Below are 22,018 nucleotides of genomic sequence, written 5' to 3' on the forward strand. Positions count from 1 at the left end.
CAACAGCTTTTGATATACAGCCTGGGACAGTTTAGTTCCCAGCCCTGGCCCTCTTTGTGTTGCCTTGGCAATGCTTATGGCTTCTTAGCAACACCTTGGAGCCTGACTGGCCCTGGAGCTGCAGCACTGGTAGAAAGAGTCATGGGAGGAGGCCCAGAGAGAAGCAGGACCTCAGAGCCAGGCCCAGGAGGCTCAGGCCTATAATCCCAGCATCTGGGAGTTAGGTTAAGAGGAGGAGGCCTGGCCTCAGCAAGGTGGGACCTGGTCTCATAGAGACAAACAAAAAAAGCCTTGACCTCTCTCTCTCTCTCCATCCTCTACTCAGCCCTCGGGCTCACTGTCCTGCCCAGCTCCTTATCCTTCAGTCACAAGCTGTACCCACACTTAGTTCTCAGGAAACAAATACATCAACTCAACCATCAGAGGAAAAAAAAAAAGCACAGCCCTGCTGGCTCAGTGTGGCAGAGAGAGAGAGAGAGAGAGTGAGTGTGTGTGTGTGTGTGTGTGTGTGTGTATGTAGGAGAGCGTGGAGGGAGGACCAGAGTCAGGACTTCATAGTTGACAGGCAGGGAAACTACAGGAATTTCTCATCAACACCCACCTTCTGAGAAATCCCACCGAGTCCACCTGAACGACATTAACCCTTTCCTACTGGTCTGACCATCAATCATCATAAGGCAACTCAAAACCATCAAGCACAAATGACCTTGAAGAAGACCCTTCTCGCCAGACCTCAATCTCTTCATCCATGAAATGGCTAGCCAAAACCTAAAGGGTCCCAGAGGTCACCTAACATGAGGTTCCTTCGGTTCAGACAGACCCAGAGTAGGAGCCAGGAAACCAAAAGAACCTGACCAAGGTCACCTGTGCCTCTGGCAGTGCCACACTGAGAACAGACCCCTCTCCTCCCCATCCAAGCTTCCTATGACTCTTAGGTGGAAAGCGGATAGAAGGATGAGATCATCAGCCTCCACGCTGGCTTCTAGGAATGTGGGCCATTCCTGGAACCTAGGTGGATTACCCCACTACAAGGCACCCCCTTCCCACTTCCTCAGACCAGCAGCTACCATACTTAGGACACTTGCCTCTGTTGAAGACCCCATTTTGGGGGAGTTGGGGGGGGCAGTAATGAAGCTTTAAATCCACCTTGCCCACCCCACCCCCCCAGTCTCTGCATTATAAAGTGAGAAAACCAGGCACTCCCTCCAGAACCCCTTGAGACGGACTCTCTGGGATATCCAGATCTGTCGCACTGACAAGGGAAGACCAGGTAACCCCCACCCTCGGAGACTGGAATGTGTGACTCGCGGAGGGATCCCGCAGCACGCCCGCCCGCCCGCCCCGGGAAGGGCTGCAACTGCGTTCCAGCCGGATGGCTGCATTGAAATAGGGGGGAGTTGGGGCGGCGACCTCGGGAACTGGGGGAGGGGGAGGGGGACTGAGAGAGGACGCAGTGGCGTGGTGGGTGTGGGATCAGAGAACCAGTTGGACTCCTGATCGCGCCAGATGGAGGAGGTCCCCAGCCTTCAAGCCCTGGTTTCCTGCTTCTTCCTCCTACCTTTGTTTCCCCTCTCCCCTGTAAACTTTCAGGCTGTTGGGGGTAAAGGTTTGGAGAACAAGTGTGTGTGTGTGTGTGTGTGTTGTGTGCACAGGTCCATGTGTGTTGTACACAGCACCTTAGAATCTGCCTGTGAAACTGTGTGTACAGCTGGGTGCCTAAGGCACTGGACAACAGTACCTACATGACTCATGTGTGTGCCTGTGTGTCAACCTCAGCGTGGGTGTCGCTCGTGTGGCCATGTAAACCGTATGCACAGGTATATGTACCTGTGCCTCAAGATCTGTGTCCGGGTGCCAGTGTGTGGGTGTGACTGTGTATGCGGTTTTGGTATGTCTCTGCATCGACATACATGATAATGGGTGTTGTGTGCAAGACGTGAAAATGTACGCGAGCTCGCCCGCGGACATGAGTGGGTATGTGTGTGCCCGTGCGCATGTGAGGGGTGGGATCTGAGCGAATTCCCGGCCCCTCACTCTCACGCCCACCAGGCCCCGGGAGGGGACAGCGCAGCGGCGGCCGCGACTGCAGGGACCCTCCTCCCCGACTGCCCCGCCCCCACCCCTACCTGCGGGCCGCTTCCCCGATCGCCCGAAGCGCCAGAAGCTGCGGGTCCGGGGGCCGCTGGGGGCCTTCCTCTTGTGGTGTGAGTTGCCCATGGTGAGTGCGGGAGCCGGTGCAAGCACCCCAAGCGCGGCCCAGCCAGCCCAGCCGCTGGGCCCGCAGCCCCGGGAGGGAGGCAGCGAGACGCGCGGGCGGCCACCGCGGGCGCCCCCAGCCCCAGTCCGGCCACGCCCCCTAGCGCTGCGGCCAATGGTCATGCCGGGGGTGGGGCCAGGGGAGAGGCGGGGCCTGGCGCCCGGCTCGCCGGCTCCACCCCTCCGTGGGACCGGGGAGACCTGCTGAGCCGCCCCGCCCTGAGCGCTCCGAGAAGGGCCCAGGACCGTCCAGGTTGGGTAAGCCGGTCGCGGAATCTCCTGGCCCAGCGGTCTGCTTCTCCGGGAGGGCTGCGGTGGAACTGAGAGAACTAGGGGGCTGGCCTCCAGACAGGCCGGACCCCCAGGCTGCTGGGCCCACAGGCCACCACCCGTGAGTGTCACGTGTTCTTGTATCCCCCCCCCCTTTGAATATTACCTGCACCTGTGTGAAACTAATGGCATCTCTGTACTTCGGGCGCTGAAAATAATAGTAGCATCTTTTTACTTCATGCTCAATGTGTGGGAAGCACTGTGCTTGCCTGCTTTCATGTCATGTTTCACTTCTACCACAAGGTAGGTACTTTTGTCATAACCATTTTACCGATAGGGAAACGAGGGTCCCTTGAAGTCAGTTAACCGACCCATATTCAAAGAGCACTAATTAAGCTACGGAGCTAGGAGTCACATCTAGACACCTGTACCTACAGTTTTCTGTGTCTTTCTCTATTTATCAGTCTCTGTGTGACCTTGAAGGATGAGTACCTGGACATGTATGTATAACTGCTGGCATTTAATATGGCTATGTATGTGTGTAGGTGGACATGACATATACCCTCCACCCTAAACATCTGAGTTGTCTCGGACTAGTATAGTCACATGTGGTGAACATCTGTCCATGTTATAAGTCTGGTTTTGTGTACTTTTGTGCATCTGCTTAGCACTGTGACTGTTTTACTCAGGGTAGCTGAGTATCACTGATTTGTTTGTATGTGAGTTTGTAACCATCTCTGTGTGTGTATACACATATATACATGCATAATGTTTGTCCATAAGACTGCTTTTGAAGCCGGGCAGTGGTGGCGCACGCAGATCGCTGTGAGTTCGAGGCCAGCCTGGTCTACAAAGTGAGTCCAGGACAGCCAAGGCTACACAGAGAAACCCTGTCTTGAAAAACCAAAAAAAAAAAAAAAACTGCTTTTGAGCCAGTCATGGTGGTGCACCCCTTTAATCCCAGCACTCAGGAGGCAGAGGCTGGTGGATCGCTGTGAGTTCGAGGCCAGGCTGGTCTGCAAAGTGCGTCAAGAACCGCCAAGGCTGCACAGAGAAACCCTGTCTCAAAAAACAAAAAGCAAAAACAACAGATTATCCTTTTGTCTGTGGGCATGACTGCAGCTGTGGTTGGTGTTTCTGTGTGCGTGTAGGTATAAACACTGGAAACCACATCGCACTGTAGATCTGTGTGCCTTTCATGCAGGTCTCTATTTTTTAAACCCCACACTAAGCCTGACCGCTTCTGAAAGTCATCTAGGCTGCCTAAGGCCCTCACAGCTGCCCTTGAGCTCTGCCCTACAGCCTGGACAGCAACTCTCCGCATAGCCACTTTACCTGGCCTCACAGACTGGGCTGGGAGTCCAGAGCCCTTGGTTCTAGTTTCTCAGAGTACAGCTTTACTCTTCCTTCCGGCTGAGCCAGCCTACGACTACACCACACTGCTGCAATGCCCAGTGATTCCAGGACACTCAACTCCCAACTTGCAAAATGGGAGAGTCAAAGCTGATCCCAGCCCTCCCTGGGGGCCCTTCACTCACTAAGAGCCTGAGGCAAACAACAGTGCGGTCCCTGAAGAGCCGGCTTTTTTTTTTTTTTTTTAAACTCATCCATAGAACATGACATGCTCTGGGTACCAAAGCAGCATGCCCCAATCTCACCACTCAGCAAAGGGAACAGACCCCCATACCAAAGCTAGGAGAAGGCCGGCTGGCTGGCAGGCAAAGGCACCAGCTGATATGCTTTACCAACTGAGTTCAATTCCCAAGATCCACATGGGAGAAGGGGACCGACTCCCACTGCTTGTCCTCTGACCACCCCAACACATGCTGTAGCATGCACACACACAAATATGAACATAGAGCCGGGCGTGGTGGCACACACCTTTAATCCCAGCACTCAGGGAGGCAGAGGCAGGCAGATCCCCGTGAGTTCGAGGCCAGCCTGGTCTATAAAACAAGTCCAGGGCAGCCAAGACTAACACAGAAAGACCCTGTCTCAGAAAAATAAATAAATGAACGCATAACAAATAGGGTGAAGACACAGACAGCGGTGACCCTGATGGAGGTAGTGGTAATAGCACACGGGTGAAGCCAGCACCTGCACCAAGATCCTAGGGAAGCGATTTGGCCCCTGGCTGGCAAATATGGGACATGATCTTAGAGTAGATGGGAGCAGTATGGGAAGCATCTGGGCCAGGACCCCAAAGGACTCTGCGGTTAGCCTTGGGTACCTTGTGACACCACTCCCACTTGGTGAATGGTGGTGGACGCTCCACCTGGCTAGAGATGTGCAGGAGAAAGACCAGCCTAAGCAGCCGGAAAGCCTGGAATGGTCATCTCCTCCCAACCCCAGGAGCCTAGTAGGTATCACACATTTCCGTCACAAGATCTGATCACAGGTTCAATGCCGGTGCAGGCCGAGCCATCCCTGGAGCGGCTGTGCGGCCAGCTGTGAGTGGAGCAACTGGCCCTCTGCAGAGCCAGCCCTGAGAACAGTGAAGCAAGCGCGAGGACATGAGTGGACTCGAACATGGACAAGGTGGAGGAGATTTCATCCCTCCTGCCCGAGGGGGCTGCTTTCCCCTCCTTTCTAACAGCATTCAGCAAGCAGCTGGAGGTGGCCCTGGGGACTGGGGACCCACTCTCCCCACCCCACCACGCTCCTTGCGGGCCAAATACTATACAATGCTTCCTCTCATTGCAGCTCTTCAGCATGTGACAGGCCAGGAGCAGCAGCTGAGAGGGCTTTGAGGATTGGGGGGGGGGGGGGTGAGAGGGGATTTCCAGGGGTGTGGGAGGGTGGCCTGCTCCGCTCCCTGCTGACGACAGCTTCATCAGGGGTGGATCTTTCTGATCGTGGCTTCAGGCTACCCCAATTCAAGCAGACCCTGTGGCCAAGGCTGCTGCCAGGGATGCAGGGGGTGGCAGTTGGAGGGTGGGGTGGGAGAGAGACCATAGATGGCGGGCTCTCCTCCCCAGGCCTGAGGGAGGTTCCAGCAGAAGGCTGGATGCATGCATGAGGGAAGAGAGCTGGACCGAGGCCTGAAGGTGTCTTGAAAGAGAGAAGGGGAGGTTCCCTAGTGCCTCCTGGCTTCCTGCTCTTCCCACCCTCGGTTAAAGGCACCGCTCTGGGAAAGGCTTTTTTTTTTTTTTTTTTTTTCCCCTGTTTGAAGTCTGAACGAAGGAGTGGGAGAAGCTCAAGTCACCCCTGGGCCCTGCTGGGGTGGGCTCCAGTCCCACAGTAAGACCCAGCCAGCTCCTCCAGGTCAGCTTCCCCAGGAGCTGGACCTTGAACAGCGCAGCCCTTCTCCAGGCCTGTCTGTAAGTACGGTGGCATGTCCCCTAGGACATCAGTTTTGACCCTCTAGGATTAAAAGCCACCCATGCTGCATCATTACCTGGGACCCAAAGTGACTTGGTGCCATTCCCTGTGCTGGACAGAGGAAGGGGAAGGGCTGTGTAACCCAGCTCCTGTCACAGGGAGCCTGGAAAATAAATTACAGTGGCCCAGGCTCCCCACAGAACTCTACACACACAGCTGGCCTCAAACCCAGCCCATGCCCACGCTCACCTGACTGCAGCGCCGCAAGCCCTTTCACCCCAACTTCCCCCGTGCCCCTCAATTCTACTGCACCTATCACCTCACGCAAGCTGTCCCTGATGTCCCGAAAGGATCTCGGTTGTGTCTTGTCTTTATTGGTTTAGTTTTTTTCCAACAGGAACTTAGGTAGCCCAGGCTGGCCTCCAACTTGCTGTGTAGCTAAAGATGACTTTAAACTCCTGATCCTCCTGCCTTCACCAACCAAGGGCCGGCCGGGATTGCCATCCTGTGCCATCAGGCCTAACTCTGCTCTTGATTTCCGACCATGCCCAGCTGGCACACACAGATCTGGAGACTCCCCTTCAACCCTACTCAGTGCCTGACACACAGTAGGTACTAAACATCTGACAAAGTAGTCAGGACTCCCTGCCCTGTCTAGACCCGAGGCATGCAATACCGATCAAATTTAGGTAACAGGAACTACAAGACAGAACAGCCACCTGTCTTGACCTCTGTGAAAAACTATTCTGTCAAGCTGGGCCATGGTGGCACAAGCCTTTAATCCTAGCACTCGGGGAAACAGAGGCAGGTGGATTGCTGTGAGTTTGAGGTCAGCCTGGTCTACAAAGTAAGTCCAGGACAGCCAGGGCTACACAGAGAAACCCTGTCTCGAAAAAACAAACAAACAAAAAGAATTCTGCTATGGCAGAAGGAACCCTGCCCATATTACCATGGCATTGGCCCCAAGCTAAAAAATCTAGGTAAAGGCACCTGCCCAGAGGAAAGGGGATCACAAAGACAAATTCTCCTGACCTTAAATCTCTTAAGCAAGGTGCTTTAAACTCTAGGGGCAATAAAGTTCTCTAGGAATATGGAAGAGATAAGGACAGTGGGACCTCAACGGATGACAGGCGCTCACTGGGCAGAAAAGGGAAGGCAAGCGCACAGAGTGACAGACAGCCTGTGAAAAGATAGGAAATGCCACTGAAAGAGACTTTGGGTCTTCACTGTGTTTTACAATGGCAGAGACTAAGTTATCACACATGTTGTGCACCTTTAATCCCAGCACTTGAAAGGCAAAGGCAGGCCAGGCTGGTCTCTGTGAGTTGGAAGGCTAGCCTGGTCTACATGGCAAGTTCCAGGGCAGTCAGGGTGACACAGTGAGACTCTGTCTCAAAAAAAAAAGAAGGGGAGGCCAGACACAGTGGCTCACACCTGTGATCCCAGCCGTCACAAGGTAGAGGCAAGCTAATCTCTGTGAGTTCGAGGCCTGCCTGGCTACAAAGAGAGTCCAGGACAACCAGAGCTCTGTGTAACAGAAAAACTTTGTCTAGAAAAACAAAACAAAACAAAAAGATAGAATTACTCCACTGGAGGGAAGGATCAACTTTTTTTTTTTAAAGATTTATTTACTTATTATTATGAACACTGTGCTCTGTCTGCATGTACACCCGCAGGCCAGAAGAGGGCACCAGATTGCATTATAGATGGTTGTGAGCCACCATGTTGTTGCTGGAAATTGAACTCAGGACCTCTGGAAGAGCAGTCAGTGCTCTTAACCTCTGAGCCATCTCTCCAGCTGCCCCGCCCCCCCGTGTTTTTTGTTTGTTTGTTTGTTTTGGTTTTTTGAGACAGGGTTTCTCTGTGTAGCCCTGGCTATCCTGGACTCACTTGTAGACCAGGCTGGCCTGGAACTCATAGAGATCTGCCTGCCTTGGCTTCCCAAGTGCTGGGATTAAACGTGTGCGCCACCACCACCCAGCAGGATCTACTTTTAAAACAAACAAACAAGAACCTACCCTTAGACTCTACAACTTCACTCTGGAAGTGAGTGGCCTAATAGAAGGTGAGGAGTTCTAGGATGACCTCTGCTGGACCTGGCACTGGGAAGGAGTTCTTGAATTCTCAGTGTCAAAGCCTATCACTGCCCAAAGGTAAAGGGGAGGACCACACACCCCCTTCCCCTAAGCTGGTCCTATGGAGAGTACTCTGGTAGACTCTCCAGTTAGATACTCATCGGCAGTCACATTACTTTGGAACATATGGCCTTTGAAGATTGTCACCTGCAGTGCTGTGACAGACAGGGGCAGGGTCTCCTGTATCCAGGGCTGGGTCAACCTCCCTTTGTATTTGAAATGACCTTGAACTCCTGACACCACCTGCCGCCATCTCCCAAGTTCTAGACTTCTAGGTGTGTGCCACCACACCCGGTTCATTCTGTGCCGGGAATAGAGGTCAGAGCCAGGGCTCCATGTAAGCTGGGCTAGCATCCCTAGCCCCACGCTGCCTGTCTTAGCCTCAGGACTCCCATCACCACTAAGCAATGGTTGACTCTCAAACACAGGGAAACTCGGCCAGTCTAACTCTGACCAGCTTCCCTCTTAATTCTCCTCCCTGCTTCAAAGTGGCTCTTCTTCCACAAACTGCTCGCTGCCTCCAAAAAGCCTTCCCTGGCCAGCCACTGGCCCTGTCCTGGCATCAGTCCCAGAAACACTCCATCCCTGCATACCTGTCCAGGTGATCTTTCCGGAAAATATGGGTTCCCTATTTGTTTGTGCTTTTTCAACTTCCTCTTATATCTGCCTCCTCCTGTGAGACAGGGAAAACCCCGCCTCCTCTGACACCACCTCAGTAAGAATCAACATGAGATGTGACTAAAACTCGGGTGAACACGAACTGAACTAGTTCCCGAGTCCTTGGCATCACACATCAGCGGCCTGCCACCGCTGGACCATGCTCCACAGTTCACATAGAGTTTGCCTTACATGCCTGTTATCTAACTGGATTCTTGAACACCCTGGGTTTCCCCCGACAAGGCAGGGCAGGCATGGAAGGGTGAATGGCAGCCTGTGTCTTGTAGCTTGAGAGGGTTGGCAGAATCGCTCCCATCAACTCGGCCTCAGAACCCACTCCTGCCAGACTCTCGGTGACGAAACCTCGTAAACACAATCCAGCAACCCCTTGCGTCCCAATTTTTTTTTTTTTTTTTTTTTTTTTTTTTTTTTTTTGGTTTTCGAGACAGGGTTTCTCTGTGTAGCCTTGGCCATCCTGGACTCGCTTTGTAGACCAGGCTGGCCTCGAACTCACAGCGATCCACCTGCCTCTGCCTCCCGAGTGCTGGGATTAAAGGCGTGCGCCACCACGCCCGGCTTGCGTCCCAATTTTAATATCATCCCTAATAAGAATCTTTGGGAAGAGGTCACAGGTCACCAAGGCTGTGCCCAGAAGAAGGTCCCTTCTCTTTGCTATGAGGCAATTACAGAATCTCAGCTCACAGAGAAGCTGCTTGTCCAGTGTCACGGGTCTTAGGAGCTACACCAGAATTAAATTCCTTTGCCTGCCCACTGATGCTTTCCCCACTCTCATGTTCCCTGGCTTCTCTCCTCTCTGTAGAATGAGCTGCATAAGATGGTCCAGCCTCACCCCTGTATCTTCTAGAGAACCATGCTAGTTATTGAGGCATGTGATTGTGAATTTAAATCTCAGTTTGGTTAAATCAATCATTTACTGTTATAAAGCCTCAGGGGTGTTTTTTTTTTTCTTTCTTTCTTTCTTTCTTTTTAATCTGCAAATGGGATTTTCCCCTGCCCACCCCGCACACCCCCAGTTTGAGAGGAAATGTTAATGTGTAGCCTAGGCTGGCCTCAAATTTATCCTCCTGCCTCAAGAACTCCAGTGCTAGAATTATTATAAGTGTGTTGCCACCATGCAGGGCTCTGCAAATGGGATCTAGTGAGGAAATGGATGTATGTCTCCTGATACAATTCAGAGTAATCAATCAATGCCAGATTTCATCTTTTCTGCTAAGTCTGTGAGGGGAAACTGCAGCTCAAAATTCCATTGGAGGGCAGGGGGTGGGGGGGGGGGGTAGCATGGCTTACACCTTTAATCCCAGCACTGGGGAGGCAGAGGCAGGTGGATTGGTTCAAGGCCAGCCTGGTCTACAAAGTGAGTGTAGGACAGCCAAGGCTACACAGTGAAACCCTGTCTCAAAAAACCAAAAAAAAAGAAAGAAAGAAAAAATTCCATTGGATTCCATTGGAAGCACCATTTCCCAGTTTAGAGTAGAGCGGTGAGGGGAACTGGGAGCGGTGTCTCTGGTTCTGAGACAGTGAGGAACCCACCAACAGTCCCACAGCAGCCTTTCAGTCCTTCCAGAAATGTCCAGGTGTGTCCCTCCCTCCTCCCACACCTCCACTCTGATGACCATCTCCCTGAAAGAGTTAAAGTCTCCATTCCAGCCTTCCCTTCCTGTCCAGTGGAGATTAGAGAGATCGGATTTATTTCTCTTAATAAACAGAAAAGAAGTTGGGCCAGGCAGGTGACAAGGAAACAATCTGGACAATAGGAGGCTGGAGCAAGACTGCCTTCAGGAGTGCTGGGAGCCACCGCCAGACTTGGAAAGACAACAGCTCAGGGCACAGGGTGTAACCCACGCACGTGGACTCAGTGAGGCAGACCTGCTGCCCAGGGAAAGCTCAGTGCCACTCAATACCACATACAAGGCAGGAGGAGGCTAGGCCACTGGCCTGATGAAGCCCTGAAGGCTGGAGTGCTGACCTACAATTCAGTATTTGCAGCCCTATGCCTCCAGGCTAGTCGCCTGGAAAGAGAGAATCCACTCCCCTGGGAGTATACCACTAGTCCCTATCCTGCCTGACAAGCTGACCACAACCCCATACTGCTGCAGTTCTGACACAAGCTCTCTTAAGGGAAAGGGGGAATGACTTCACCCTGAATCCCTGAGGAGAACCCTGGGGCAGACTCCCCTTCAGTTAGGGAGGCTGCAGAACACTTGGAAACACCCCTCAGTCAAACCTTCCCTCGGGGCTTCAGCCCATTCATCCGTCCTAGCGCCCTAACTTCTATTTGTGGCTGGGCCTCAGGGGAGCAGGGCCCTTATCCAAAAGGAAGATCAGCCGGATGCAATCCTACAAGAGGCTTTCCACCCTCTTCCTGACCCCTAAAGTTCCTCCTAATTCTCCTGAGGTAGTTAAAGGGCACTGAAAAGGTAAATACTGAAGAAAAAAAAAAAAGGTAAATATGGGCTAGCTGGGATGGGTCCTGACCTCTGCCACTTCTCCACCTTCAGCGCTGTAGCTAGCTGGGCAGTGTAAGAACCACACACATCGAGCAAGCGGCAGCTGCCCTCTACCCCCTAGCAGAGACCAAAGGTCTCCCCACCAAACCGAAGACAGAAACAGGAGATGAGGGCAACGCCAAACAAGTGGACAAAAGTACAGTGACCCTAACAGGGATGGGCCAGGTCCTTCCTGTTTCTCAGGCTTAGGTTCCAGGGAGAGCCACGGGCTTAAAACGTCCAAAGACTAGGAAACAGCTGCTGTAGTTGGCCCTCCAGCCTAGGCACAACTTCGCTTAACTTGCACCTCAGTTTCCCTCTTTGCAACACCGGCAGGTTCTTACAAGGACTAGGGAAGGGAGGGGATGCTTGCTCTGGTTCTGGGTGGTGAGCTCACCACCGCAGGAGGTAGATGTTTGTGGTTTGGCCCAGGTAAGGGGGGGGGGGGGCGCGGGAGCTAACACTGGTAACAACTTAAGGCAAAGGGCTCCAAGCTGAGTCCTTTGTGGAGCTGGTAACCAGGATCTACCTGGAGGGCAAATACACCGGTTTGAGCAGGCTGACCTTAATGACCTAACAGAGACCAGCACCCCAAGACCCAAGGGCACCTGCCTCTCCCATTGGCCCCAGGCCAGAGTCAAGTCTCTGACCCCCCCTGACTCAGCAGAGGGCAGAACCTGGAAGAGCCAGGAGGGAAGTGTCTTTCCACCAGGAGAGCCAGCCAGCACTTCCTCCTTAAACCGGGGAATCCCTGCCCCAGATGGGGGTCTCTGCCTCTCAAAGTTGGATAGGCTGTGCCCCTGGAGCGCCGCAGGACCTATCTCGGGGTGCCCTGGGCTCTTCACTTGCACCACCACCACTGCCTAGGAGACAATCCGTCCACCTACAGCCGAACCCTCCCCCCGCAAAGGACCCACCCTGCCGCACCCTCGGTGCGCTCAACCCAGGTGCCAGGCCACCTTACCCCGGCTTTTGCCCTTGGCCCGCTTGGCCTTGTCGTCCGCTTTTTTGGCTCGTGGGGCAGCCGACTCGGTGCCCTCCGCCCCAGCCGCCTTCTTCTTGCGCCGTTTGCCCCGCAGCCAGCTGAAGGCGCGGCGGAGGCCGGAGCGTGACTTCTTCCTGCGCGGGGGGCCGCCGGGGCTCCCGGGCTCGTCGGCCGCAGGTGCGGCGGGGGGCGCGCGGGCCGCCATGGGAGGGGGGGCGCGGGGTCCCGGCGGCGGGGGTCAGGCCCCCTGCAGCGCGGTGCCCATGCGCGGGGGGCGGTCGCCGCTGGAGACGCGCCGGGAGAAAAGTTTGGGTGGCGGAGGCAGAGGGAGCGCTGCGGGGGCGGGGGCAGCGCGGGCGGGGCTGCGGGGCGGGCGGGGCCCGAGCAGCGGGAGCGGCTGACGGGGGCGGGGGCTGGGGGGGGTGGAGAACGGTAGCAGCGCGGTAGCAACTCGCCCCTCCCCTCCAACCTTGCGTGCCCCATGGCAAGGTCGGGCCTCCGAGGAGGGGGTCCCCCCACCCCCTCCTCGGACCGCGAGGGTCTGTCCCGCGGAGAACCCCGAGAGAATTCGAGATCTATAGGGCAGGAAGGGGCAGCGAGACTTCCAGCCCAGGAGAGCCCAGCGACTCCAGCAGAGACTTTTTCCCAGACACCTGGGACCTGTGGAGGGTGGCAGGCGTTCCCCTGGCTCCAGACCACAACGGCCCAGCCTCCGGCAAAGCCGGGTTCCTCATTGTTCCTGATTCATTCCCCGAGTACCTAGAGTGGCATGATCAGGCCTCAGTTCACCCGTAACTGGGCTTTGATTCCCCCAGGGCACCCATGTTAAGACTCTGGTTTTCCCACTGAGGTGCTCGATGAGGATAAATTAGGGTGGGTCTTGAGGTAGGTGACTAGCGTGTCTGGGGAAGTTGGTAAGAGAAAGCCTTTAGAAGTCTGGGGAAATGCCATGTTCGTTTCCTTGCAGGCCTCTGGTGCCTTATTATAGCTGACCAAGCCCTTTTTATACCTCTGATTTTACAAGCAATGAGGAAAGCAAGATAGAGGATGTTATCCTTTAGGACAGAAGGAAGGCCAGGAGGGGACCAGAGCCATCACCCTGAAGCCCATCTCTGCCTAGAGATTCAAAAATCACCCTGGGTCCCCAGAAGGGTCCCACAGTTGAGAGTTGTCAGCTTGACACTTGTCACACAGCTTTCCCCTGGTCTGCCTAAGAACAGGGACACTCACCCTAACCTGCCCTGGCACACAGTAGGCCTCACTCACTCTAACACAGCAAACTGACTTCAGAGATTCATCTAACCTCCCAAGTCTCCCAGCTGTGGTGAACCTGGGCCCTGAGGCAGATCACCTACTGCCTCAATCTTCTGATAACACCACTCAAGCCTGCGCTCTCTTAAGAGCTCTCATTCCCAAATAGGCACTGAGCCTTGCTCTCTGGGTTCTCTTGACCAAAATCTAACCTTAACTTAAGGACCTCATCTCTTCCTTTGTTAATGACCCTCGAGGGAAAGGTGTCAAAGGCAGCACTGACACCCGCAGAGAAAGGTGAGCAGGGCCTTAGCAAAGGGATAATAGAGTCTGCATGCATTCAGGAGTGTGAAGGCAAACACTATGGCTTCTTGGCTGTATGCTTCCAAATGTAACTGACCCCTGCTGTCCTGGACTTGCTTTGTAGACCAAGCTGGCCTTGAACTCATGGAGATCCCACCTGCCTCTGCCTCCCAAGTCTCTTCTTTTTGGCTTTTTTTGTTGCTGTTGTTTGTTTGTGTTTTTGTTTTTCAAGACAGGGTCTCTCTGTGTTAGCCTCGGCTATCCTGGACTTGCTTTGTAGACCAGGCTGGCCTTGAACTCACAACAATCCACCTGCCTCTGAGTGCTGGGAATGGCGAATCTCTTCTTACGCCCCGTCACTCCCAGCAGCAGAGGGGAAGGCAGATAGGCGATCTCACAGCAGCGGGAGAGTGTTCATTATTCCTGCCCGGTATCAACCCTTTCAATGCGCTCTTCCCAGGGGCAGAGGTTAGCTATACAATTAGCAAGGCCAATTGTTCGTTCAGCTATCATATCATCATCCTACGATGGACCTATGTAAGCCGCTACTGCCGCTACTCCTAGCTGCAAGAATCATTGCTCTCAGGCCTGGAGAGCACTGGCTGCTCTTCCAAAGGACCAGGGTTCAATTCCCAGCAACCACACAGCAGCTCACAGCTGTAACTCCAGTTCAACGGCATCTGACACCTTCACTGCATGAGACTGTCCTAGGCCCTCTGTGTATGTGTTACAGTTGTGTAGCCTAGTCTTCTTGTGGGACTCCTAACCATGGGAGCATAGGGGGCTGTCTCTGACTCTTTATTTTATTTTTTAAGATTTGTTTATTTATTATGTATACAGTGCACATCAGATCACGTGATAGATGGTTGTGAGCTACCATGTGGTTGCTGAGAATTGAACTCAGGACGGCTGGAAGAGCAGTCGCTGCTCTTAACCTCTGCGCCATCTCTCCAGCCTCCAACCTCTGACTCTTTTGCCTGCTTTCGAGACCCTTATCCTTCGACTGAATTGTCCCGCCTTAATATGAGGGGAGGGGTCTAGTCCTACTGCAACTTGATACACAAGGTTTGGTTGGGAGGCCTGCTGCCCTTTTCTGAGTAGAAACAGAGGAATAGGGGGTGTGGTGGAGGAATCTGGGGTGAGAGGAGGGAGGGAAAAAACTTCAATTGGAATTTTTTTTTTTCCCTTAAATCATTGCTCCATTCCCCTTGAGCTTGTAGCTGGGGTTATAGCCTCAAACGCCTGAGGCCCTGGGTTCACCTCTGCACAAACAGAATGGAAACTGATGCTGGTAGCTCAGCTGAGTGCTTGCCCAGTAAGCACAGAGCCCCGCCCCGTTTGTTCCCCAGCCCCGACTCTCCAGCTCTTCCTAAACCAGTGCGATAGTGCTCTCCACAACCGCAGCATTCAGGAGAGCAGTGAACCCAGCCAGCCTGAACTTTATGAGAAACTGGTGAGTGGGTGGGTGGGTGGATGGGTGGGGCAACAACCCAGTGTTCTATCTAGCACAGGATCTTTCTGAGTTCAGGGCCATGTATGACTCCATAAATCCGGGAAAGACTCCTCTCATCCCAAAATGCCTAGGAACTAACCCCACAAAGTGCAGCCCCTGAGTCAGAGGAAAAGGAAAAAATACAGGATATTCAGGGTCATATTTCCATCCCTCCTCCTCATTCCAATACCCAGAAGGCTTCAGCCTCCAAGCAGTGGCCCAGCGTCCACCCAACCTAGGAAGGGCCACCCTGTGCCTGAGCTGTAACTGACTGCTTCCCCTGGACTCTGGATTGCTCAGCCGAGCTCCCTTGCTTCAGGCAGGACCTGGAACTGACTTCCCAGAAGTCCCGGTAACCCCAGGCACAAAGTCCAACCTGGAGCCAGGCTGTCACCTGACCCAGCAGGAAGTTGGCAACCTGTCCCTAGAGAGGAACTAGCAATAACCAGACTTAGGGCCGCAGCCCAAAGCCTCCCCCACCCCCAACTTTGCTCTAATACTTTTCAAGACTATGGTCACTTGAGAGAGCTGCAACCAGCTTTGCCTCTGTCTGGGCTAGGCTTCCTCCAGAACAGACTCCTTTCTGCCAGGCTGTGACTGAAGCCTCTCTCATTTCAGTGGGACACGAGAAGAGGGGGTGGGAGCTATGGTGCCCGCCCCCTCCCCTGTCAGCTTTGGAGCCAATTAGAAGGGCTGCAATCTTAGCGGACGGTGGAGTGGTCCTGTTAAATTGCAGACCCCCAGTAAACCGTGGGAAGAGAACACCTCCCTCCCATCCCCCCACCCCACCGCAGAGCCCGCCCCCCCACCAGCGTTCCTGCCTCCTGTACTCTGAGGGTCCCGGCATCTTGCAGCTTTGTTAACACTTCAAACAACCTCCCTGCCGAGGTCTTCTTTGATCCTCCCTGTATCTGTATCTCTCAGGATCAGAGCCCCAGACTGAGTCCACCCATTCAGCCTCTCCCAACCCCTCCTGAGTGAAGAGGCGAAGTAACTGCCCAGGGTCAGCCGGCTGTGGCCAAATGGAGGTGCGCCCAGCTCTCATTTCGCGCCTGCTTGCGAGGAGCTGAGGGAAAAGGAGGGAGAAGATACAAGAGCAGAGAACGAAGGAGAGGTCACGGCTGCGCCCCCTTTACGGAATGGGCGGTGATTCCCTTTTTATCGCCTCAACGCCCCCGCTCTGGGTTCCAAGCATCCAGAGGTGGACCACAGCCACTAATTATCGTCCGCTCCTTACAGAGCGTAATCACTGGACTCTCGGGTGTCTTGTCTGACACGTGTAACTACTTGGAAGGAGCATGGCTTAAGATGAGGTGTCCATGTCCAAGCCAACACTGAGAACCCTCTCTCAGAAGAGGTGTGGGTGGAGGGAATTTAGCTTCCCGGTAGTGCACCAGAGTTCAGTTCTCAGCCCCTTCTGTGTGTATGAGAAAGGATTCTGTTCTTTTAGCAATGCAACATTTTTCCTCTCTCAAAATCTATTTCTACACACACACACACACACACACACACACACACACACACACACACACACACACACACACACACACACACACACACACCCCAAAATTTTTTTAAACCTTCATGGTAGCTGAAGGGAAGAATGACCTTGAGTTCCTGATTCAACTTGAGTTCCTGACCCGCCCATCTCCGGCTCCCAGGTGCTAGAATTACAGGTGTCTGTCATCACTCCTGGTTTATACAGAACTAGAGAGAGCCAACCCGGACCTCGAAAGTGCTAGGTAGGTAGGTATTCTGTGGACTGAGCTGTACTCCCAGGCTTTGTGGGGTTTTTCTTTTTTTCTTTTTTGTGTTTTGGGGTTTTTGTTGGTTGGTTGGTTGGTTTGGGTTTTTGTTGGTTTGGTTTTGGTTTTGGTTTTGGTTTTGAGACAAGGTTTCTCTGTGTAGCCTTGGCTGTCCTGGACTCAATATGTAGAGCAGACTGGACACAAACTCCCAGAGATCCACTTTGCCTCTGCCTCCTGAGTGCTGGGCCTACAAACATGTGAGCCACAATGTCTGGCTTCCTTTTTCGAGTTTTTAAGGTTTTTTGAGGGTTTTTTTTTGGGGGGGGGGGGGTTTGTTTTTTGTTTTTGTTTTTGGTTTTTGGTTTTTGGTTTTTTGAGACAGGATTTCTCTGTGTAGTCTTGGCTGTCCTGGACTCCCTTTATAAACCAGTTATGTGTAGGCTGTGAACTGTCCCTTGTGAGTTCTGGAAACCAAACTCTGGTCCTGTACCAGAATAGAACAGCACTCTTAGCTGCTGTGCCATCTCTCCAACCCTCTTAGCTCTGGCTTTTTGTTTTAAGACTTAGTTTTATTTTGTAGCTCAGGCTGGCCTAGAACTTGCTTTATATTCTAGGCTAGCCTCAACCCTCCCACCTCAGCCTCCTGAGCCCTGGACCCACAAACATGCCCTACCACACCCGGCTTCCTTTTTATTTTTATTATTTTTATTTATTTATTGTGTGTATGTGCACACGCGTGCTCGTGCTCAGGAGCGTACATAGCATAGCATGTGTGGTCAGAATACAGCTTTTAGACACTGGCTTTTTCCTTTCATGATGCTGAACCCGGCCCTTTTAATTTTGGGAGACAGAGTCTCACAGTGTAGCCCAGGTTATCCCCAAACCCCTGGTCCACCTGCTTCCACACTCAACCCATCCCCACATTCCAATGGATAAAATTGGTAAAAGGCAGGCCAGGCATGGTGGCGCATGCCTTTAATCCCAGCACTTGGGAGGCAGAGGCAGGTGGATCTCTGTGAGTTTGAGGCCAGCCTGCTTTACAAAGTGAGTCCAGGACAGCCAGGGCTACACAGAGAAACCCTGTCTCAGAAAAAAAAAATGGTAAAAGGCAAAGCTCTGTGTGAATCAATTTTATTTTACAAACCAAAACCTTAGGGCTGGGGAGATGGGTCTGAGAGTGAAGAGCCTCCTGTACAAAGATGAGGCCCTCGGCTTGGCTCCCAGGAACCCATGTGAAGTTGGACCCTGTGCGAGGCACCTGGAGACGGGAGAATCCAGACAGCCTGGGCAAAGATGCATTGGTGGAGAAGAGACCCTGCCGCAAACAAGGTCAGAGGCAAGGAGCACACACGAGGCTGTCCTCTTGCCTCCACAGTGGTGCCATGGCACATACATGCCTGCACTACACACAGGACACATGCACATACTTTTTTTTAAAAAATCAAAACTTGAGGGCTGGAGAGATGCCTCAGAGTGCCTCAGAGGTTACGAGCACTGGCTGTTCTTCCAAAGGTCCTGAGTTCAATTCCCAGCACCCACATGGTGGCTCACAACTATCTATGAGATCTGGTGCTGTGCCATCATCTGGTGTGCAGGCATACACCCTGGAAGAAAACTGTAACCATAATAAATTAAAAAAAAAATTTTTTTTAAATCAAAACTTTCTAGCCTTAGCTGGGTGTAATAACACATGCTTGTATCCTCAGCCCTTGTCAGTAAAGGCAGGAGGATCAGGAGCCCAAAACCAGCTGGGTGCGGACTACCCTGTCAGGAAAAAAGAAAGCCCACCTCAAAATAACTTGCCATAAAGTAAAGCCCTGGGAATAACGCTGACGTTGAGGTGGCCTGAAAATGTGAAACTCCGAGTTATAGGTGGTGGTTACGGTTTTAAATGAGTGCCCGTGTTTAATTTATTTCTGCAACAGTTCGTGTTAGCCAGTAATTAGGAAATGCTGAGGCACAGACAGAAGCGGGGACAAATGGTGAGTTTCTCACAACTCTGTGGAAATGTCAGTTTTACTCTGAGTTATGTCCAGAATCTCCTCATCTAACCAGGCAGACTTAAAGCTGGGTATGGTGGCACAGGAATTTTATCGCTATGAGTTCAAGACCAGCCTTTTCTACATAGTGAAACCTTGTCTCAGGGAAAAAAAAAAATAATTAGCAGAGTAGGGCATGGCAGAACACCTATATATAATTCCTGTACCCAGGAGGTCGAGGCAAGAAGGGTATCAAATTCAAGGTCATCCTTGGCTACATAGTGAGTTCAAGGTCAGCCTAGGCTACTTGAGACTTTTTCAAACAAAACAAAACAAAAACAAAAACAAAAAAAGTTAGCACAGAACCCAACTTTACTTGTCACATTTTCATTACTTTAAAAAAATGTAGCCAGGCATGGTGGCGCACGCCTTTAATCCCAGCTCTCAGGAGGCAAAGGCAAGTGGATCTCTGTGAGTTCCAGGACAACCTGGTCTACAAAGTGAGTCTAGGACAGCTGGGGCTACACAGAGAAACCCTGTCTTGAAATAAAAAAAGGAGTCATTGGTGGTGGCATATTCCTTTGTTCCAAGCACTAAGGAGGCAGAAGCAGGCAGATCTCTGAGTTTGAGACCAGCCTAGTCTACAGAACAAGTTCCAGGACAGCCAGAGCTACACAGAGCAACCTGTCACAAAAAACAAGCAAGCTGGGTGATGCCTGCCTCTAATCCCAGTACTCAGGGAGACAGAAGCAGGCAGATCTCTGTGAGTTTGAGGCCAGTCTGGTCTACAAATTGAATCCAGGACACCCAAGGCTACGCAGAGAAATATTATCTTAAAAAAAAAAAACAAACTGGGCTACAGAGATGGCTCAGTGGTTAAGAGCACTGCCTGCTCTTCCAAATGACCCAAGTCCAATTCCTAGCACCCACATGGCAGCTGGCGACTGTCTGTAACTCCAAGATCTGACACACCCTCACACCAATGCACATAAATTAAAACTATTTTTAAAAACACACACACAAACAAAAACAAAACCAACAACAACAAAACCCAAAACGATGTTTTCAGGGGAGCTCTACGCAGCTCCAGCTGTCTTGAAGCTCCCTATGTAGACCATGCTGCCCATAAAGTCACAGATATCTACCTGCCTCTGCTTCCTGTTCTGGGGCTAAATGTGTGAGCCACCACACTCAGCATTTACTCTGGCAGAATACCTTAATTTGGTTCACAGCATCCACAAGATAGCTCACAACCATATGTGATTCCAGTTCCAAGGGACTCAACACGCTCTTCTGACCCTGACAGGCACCACATAGCACACATGCATACACTTTCATACATGAAATGGTCTCTTAAATGTTTTCAGGACTGAGCCAGGCGTGGTGGCGCGCACCTTTAATCCCAGCACTCGGGAGGCAGAGGCAGGTGGATCCCTGTGAGTTCGAGGCCAGCCTGGTCTACAAAGTGAGTCCAGGACAGCCAAGGCTACACAGAGAAACCCTGTCTCAAAAAAAAAAAAAAAGAAAAGAAAGACAAAACAAAAAATGTTTTCAGGACTGAAAGGATGACTCTGCTGTTAGAATATGCACTGGACAGGCGTGGTGGCACACAACTGTGATCCCAGCAGAGGCAGGCAGGTCGCTGTGAGTTCGAGGCCAGCCTGGTCTACAAAGTGAGTTCCAGGACAGTCAGGGCTACACAGAGAGACCCTGTCTTCAAAACAAAAGACTATGCATCGTCCTCACGGGGACAAGAGCCACTTTGGGTGCTTCACAACTTCTTGGAACTCCAGCTTCAGGAGGCTCCAGTGCCCCCTTCCGGCCTCTGAGGGTACTGGCATTCTTGCTCCTATAGCGTGTGACACACACACACACACACACACACACACACACACACATATTTTTTTTTTCCAAGACAGGGTTTCTCTGTGTAGCCCTGGCTGTCCTAGAGGTCTGTAGACCAGACTGGCCTTGAACTCAGAGATCGCATGCTTCTGCCTCCCAAGTGCCTCCACTGCCAGGCGCGCGCGCACGCACACACACACTTAAAAGTAAAAGTTTTTGCCTGGCCTTGTGTGTAACCAAAGGCTACACAGAGAAACCTTGTTTCGAAAAACGAAAACAAAAAAAAAAAAAAAGAAAAGAAAACACTTCTTAAAAAGATTTATCTTTTAGCCCGTCGTGGTGGCACACGCCTGTAATCCCAGCACTCAGGAGGCAGAAGCAAGCGGATCGCTGTGAGTTCGAGACCAGCCTGGTCTACAGAGTGAGTTCCAGGACAGCCAAGGCTACACAAAGAAACCTTGTCTCAAACAAAACAAACAAACAAAAATGTATCTTGAGTGTGTGGTGTGAGTGTTTTGCTTGCATGTAAGTGTATGTACCACATGCATGCCTAGTGCCCAGGAGAGTCAAAACAAAGCATTGGATGTCCTGGAGCTGGGGTTACAGATGGATGTAATCTGCCATGTGGGCGCTGGGAACCAAACCCGGGTCTTCTATAAGAGCAACAAGCGCTCTTTACCACTGAGCCATTTGTCCAGCCCAAAAATTAATGAAAGGAAGATGTTTGTTTAAAAAGAAAAAAAGAATGAAAGAACGAAATACATTTTTGTATCCTGGTATGATAGCCCACACCTCCAATCCCAGCATTCAGGACACTGAAGGAGGAGAGTTGATGAGAGTTCAAGGCTGGTCAAGACCTTACGGTGAGTTTGAAGGTAGGTAGCATGGTTACAGAGTAAGACTCTGCTCCAAATAAGATTTTATTTGCCGGGCGTGGTGGCGCACGCCTTTAATCCCAGCACTTGGGAGGCAGAGGCAGGCGGATCGCTGTGAGTTCGAGGCCAGCATGGTCTACAAAGTGAGTCCAGGATGGCCAAGGCTACACAGAGAAACCCTGTCTCGAAAAAAAAAAAAAAAAAAAAAAAGATTTTATTCTATCTGGTGCCCCATATTTCACCACGTCCTCTGGATGGGCAGGCCTGGTGGCGCTCAGAGGAAGGATAGCAGGCTACCAAGAAGAGACTTGATACCCTATGAGCATATACAGGGGGAGGAAGTCCCCCTCAGTCACAGTCATAGAGGAGGGGAGTAGGGGGAAAGCGGGAGGGA

General features: G+C 52.2%; 1 protein-coding gene across 2 annotated transcripts in view; it reads right to left on the reverse strand.

The window, feature by feature from the left end:
- Window positions 1-12,328, reverse strand: part of Kiaa1522 (KIAA1522 ortholog) — a 29,703-nt gene extending 17,375 nt beyond the window's left edge. Inside the window, exon 1 of one of the 2 annotated variants that reach the window (XM_051171209.1) lies at window positions 12,111-12,328. Coding sequence is in view for 1 of the 2 variants with exons in the window: in XM_051171210.1 (XP_051027167.1) it covers window positions 2,127-2,217 (91 nt within the window). In the remaining variant the exon portion in view is untranslated. Of the gene's footprint in view, window positions 1-2,126; window positions 2,307-12,110 lie in introns of those variants that run through there. The other variant, XM_051171210.1, reaches the window with a different exon arrangement.
- Between the last annotated feature and the right edge of the window lie 9,690 nt (window positions 12,329-22,018).

The sequence above is a fragment of the Acomys russatus genome, chromosome 29 (assembly GCF_903995435.1).
Source record: "Acomys russatus chromosome 29, mAcoRus1.1, whole genome shotgun sequence".
Lineage (NCBI taxonomy): Eukaryota > Metazoa > Chordata > Mammalia > Rodentia > Muridae > Acomys > Acomys russatus.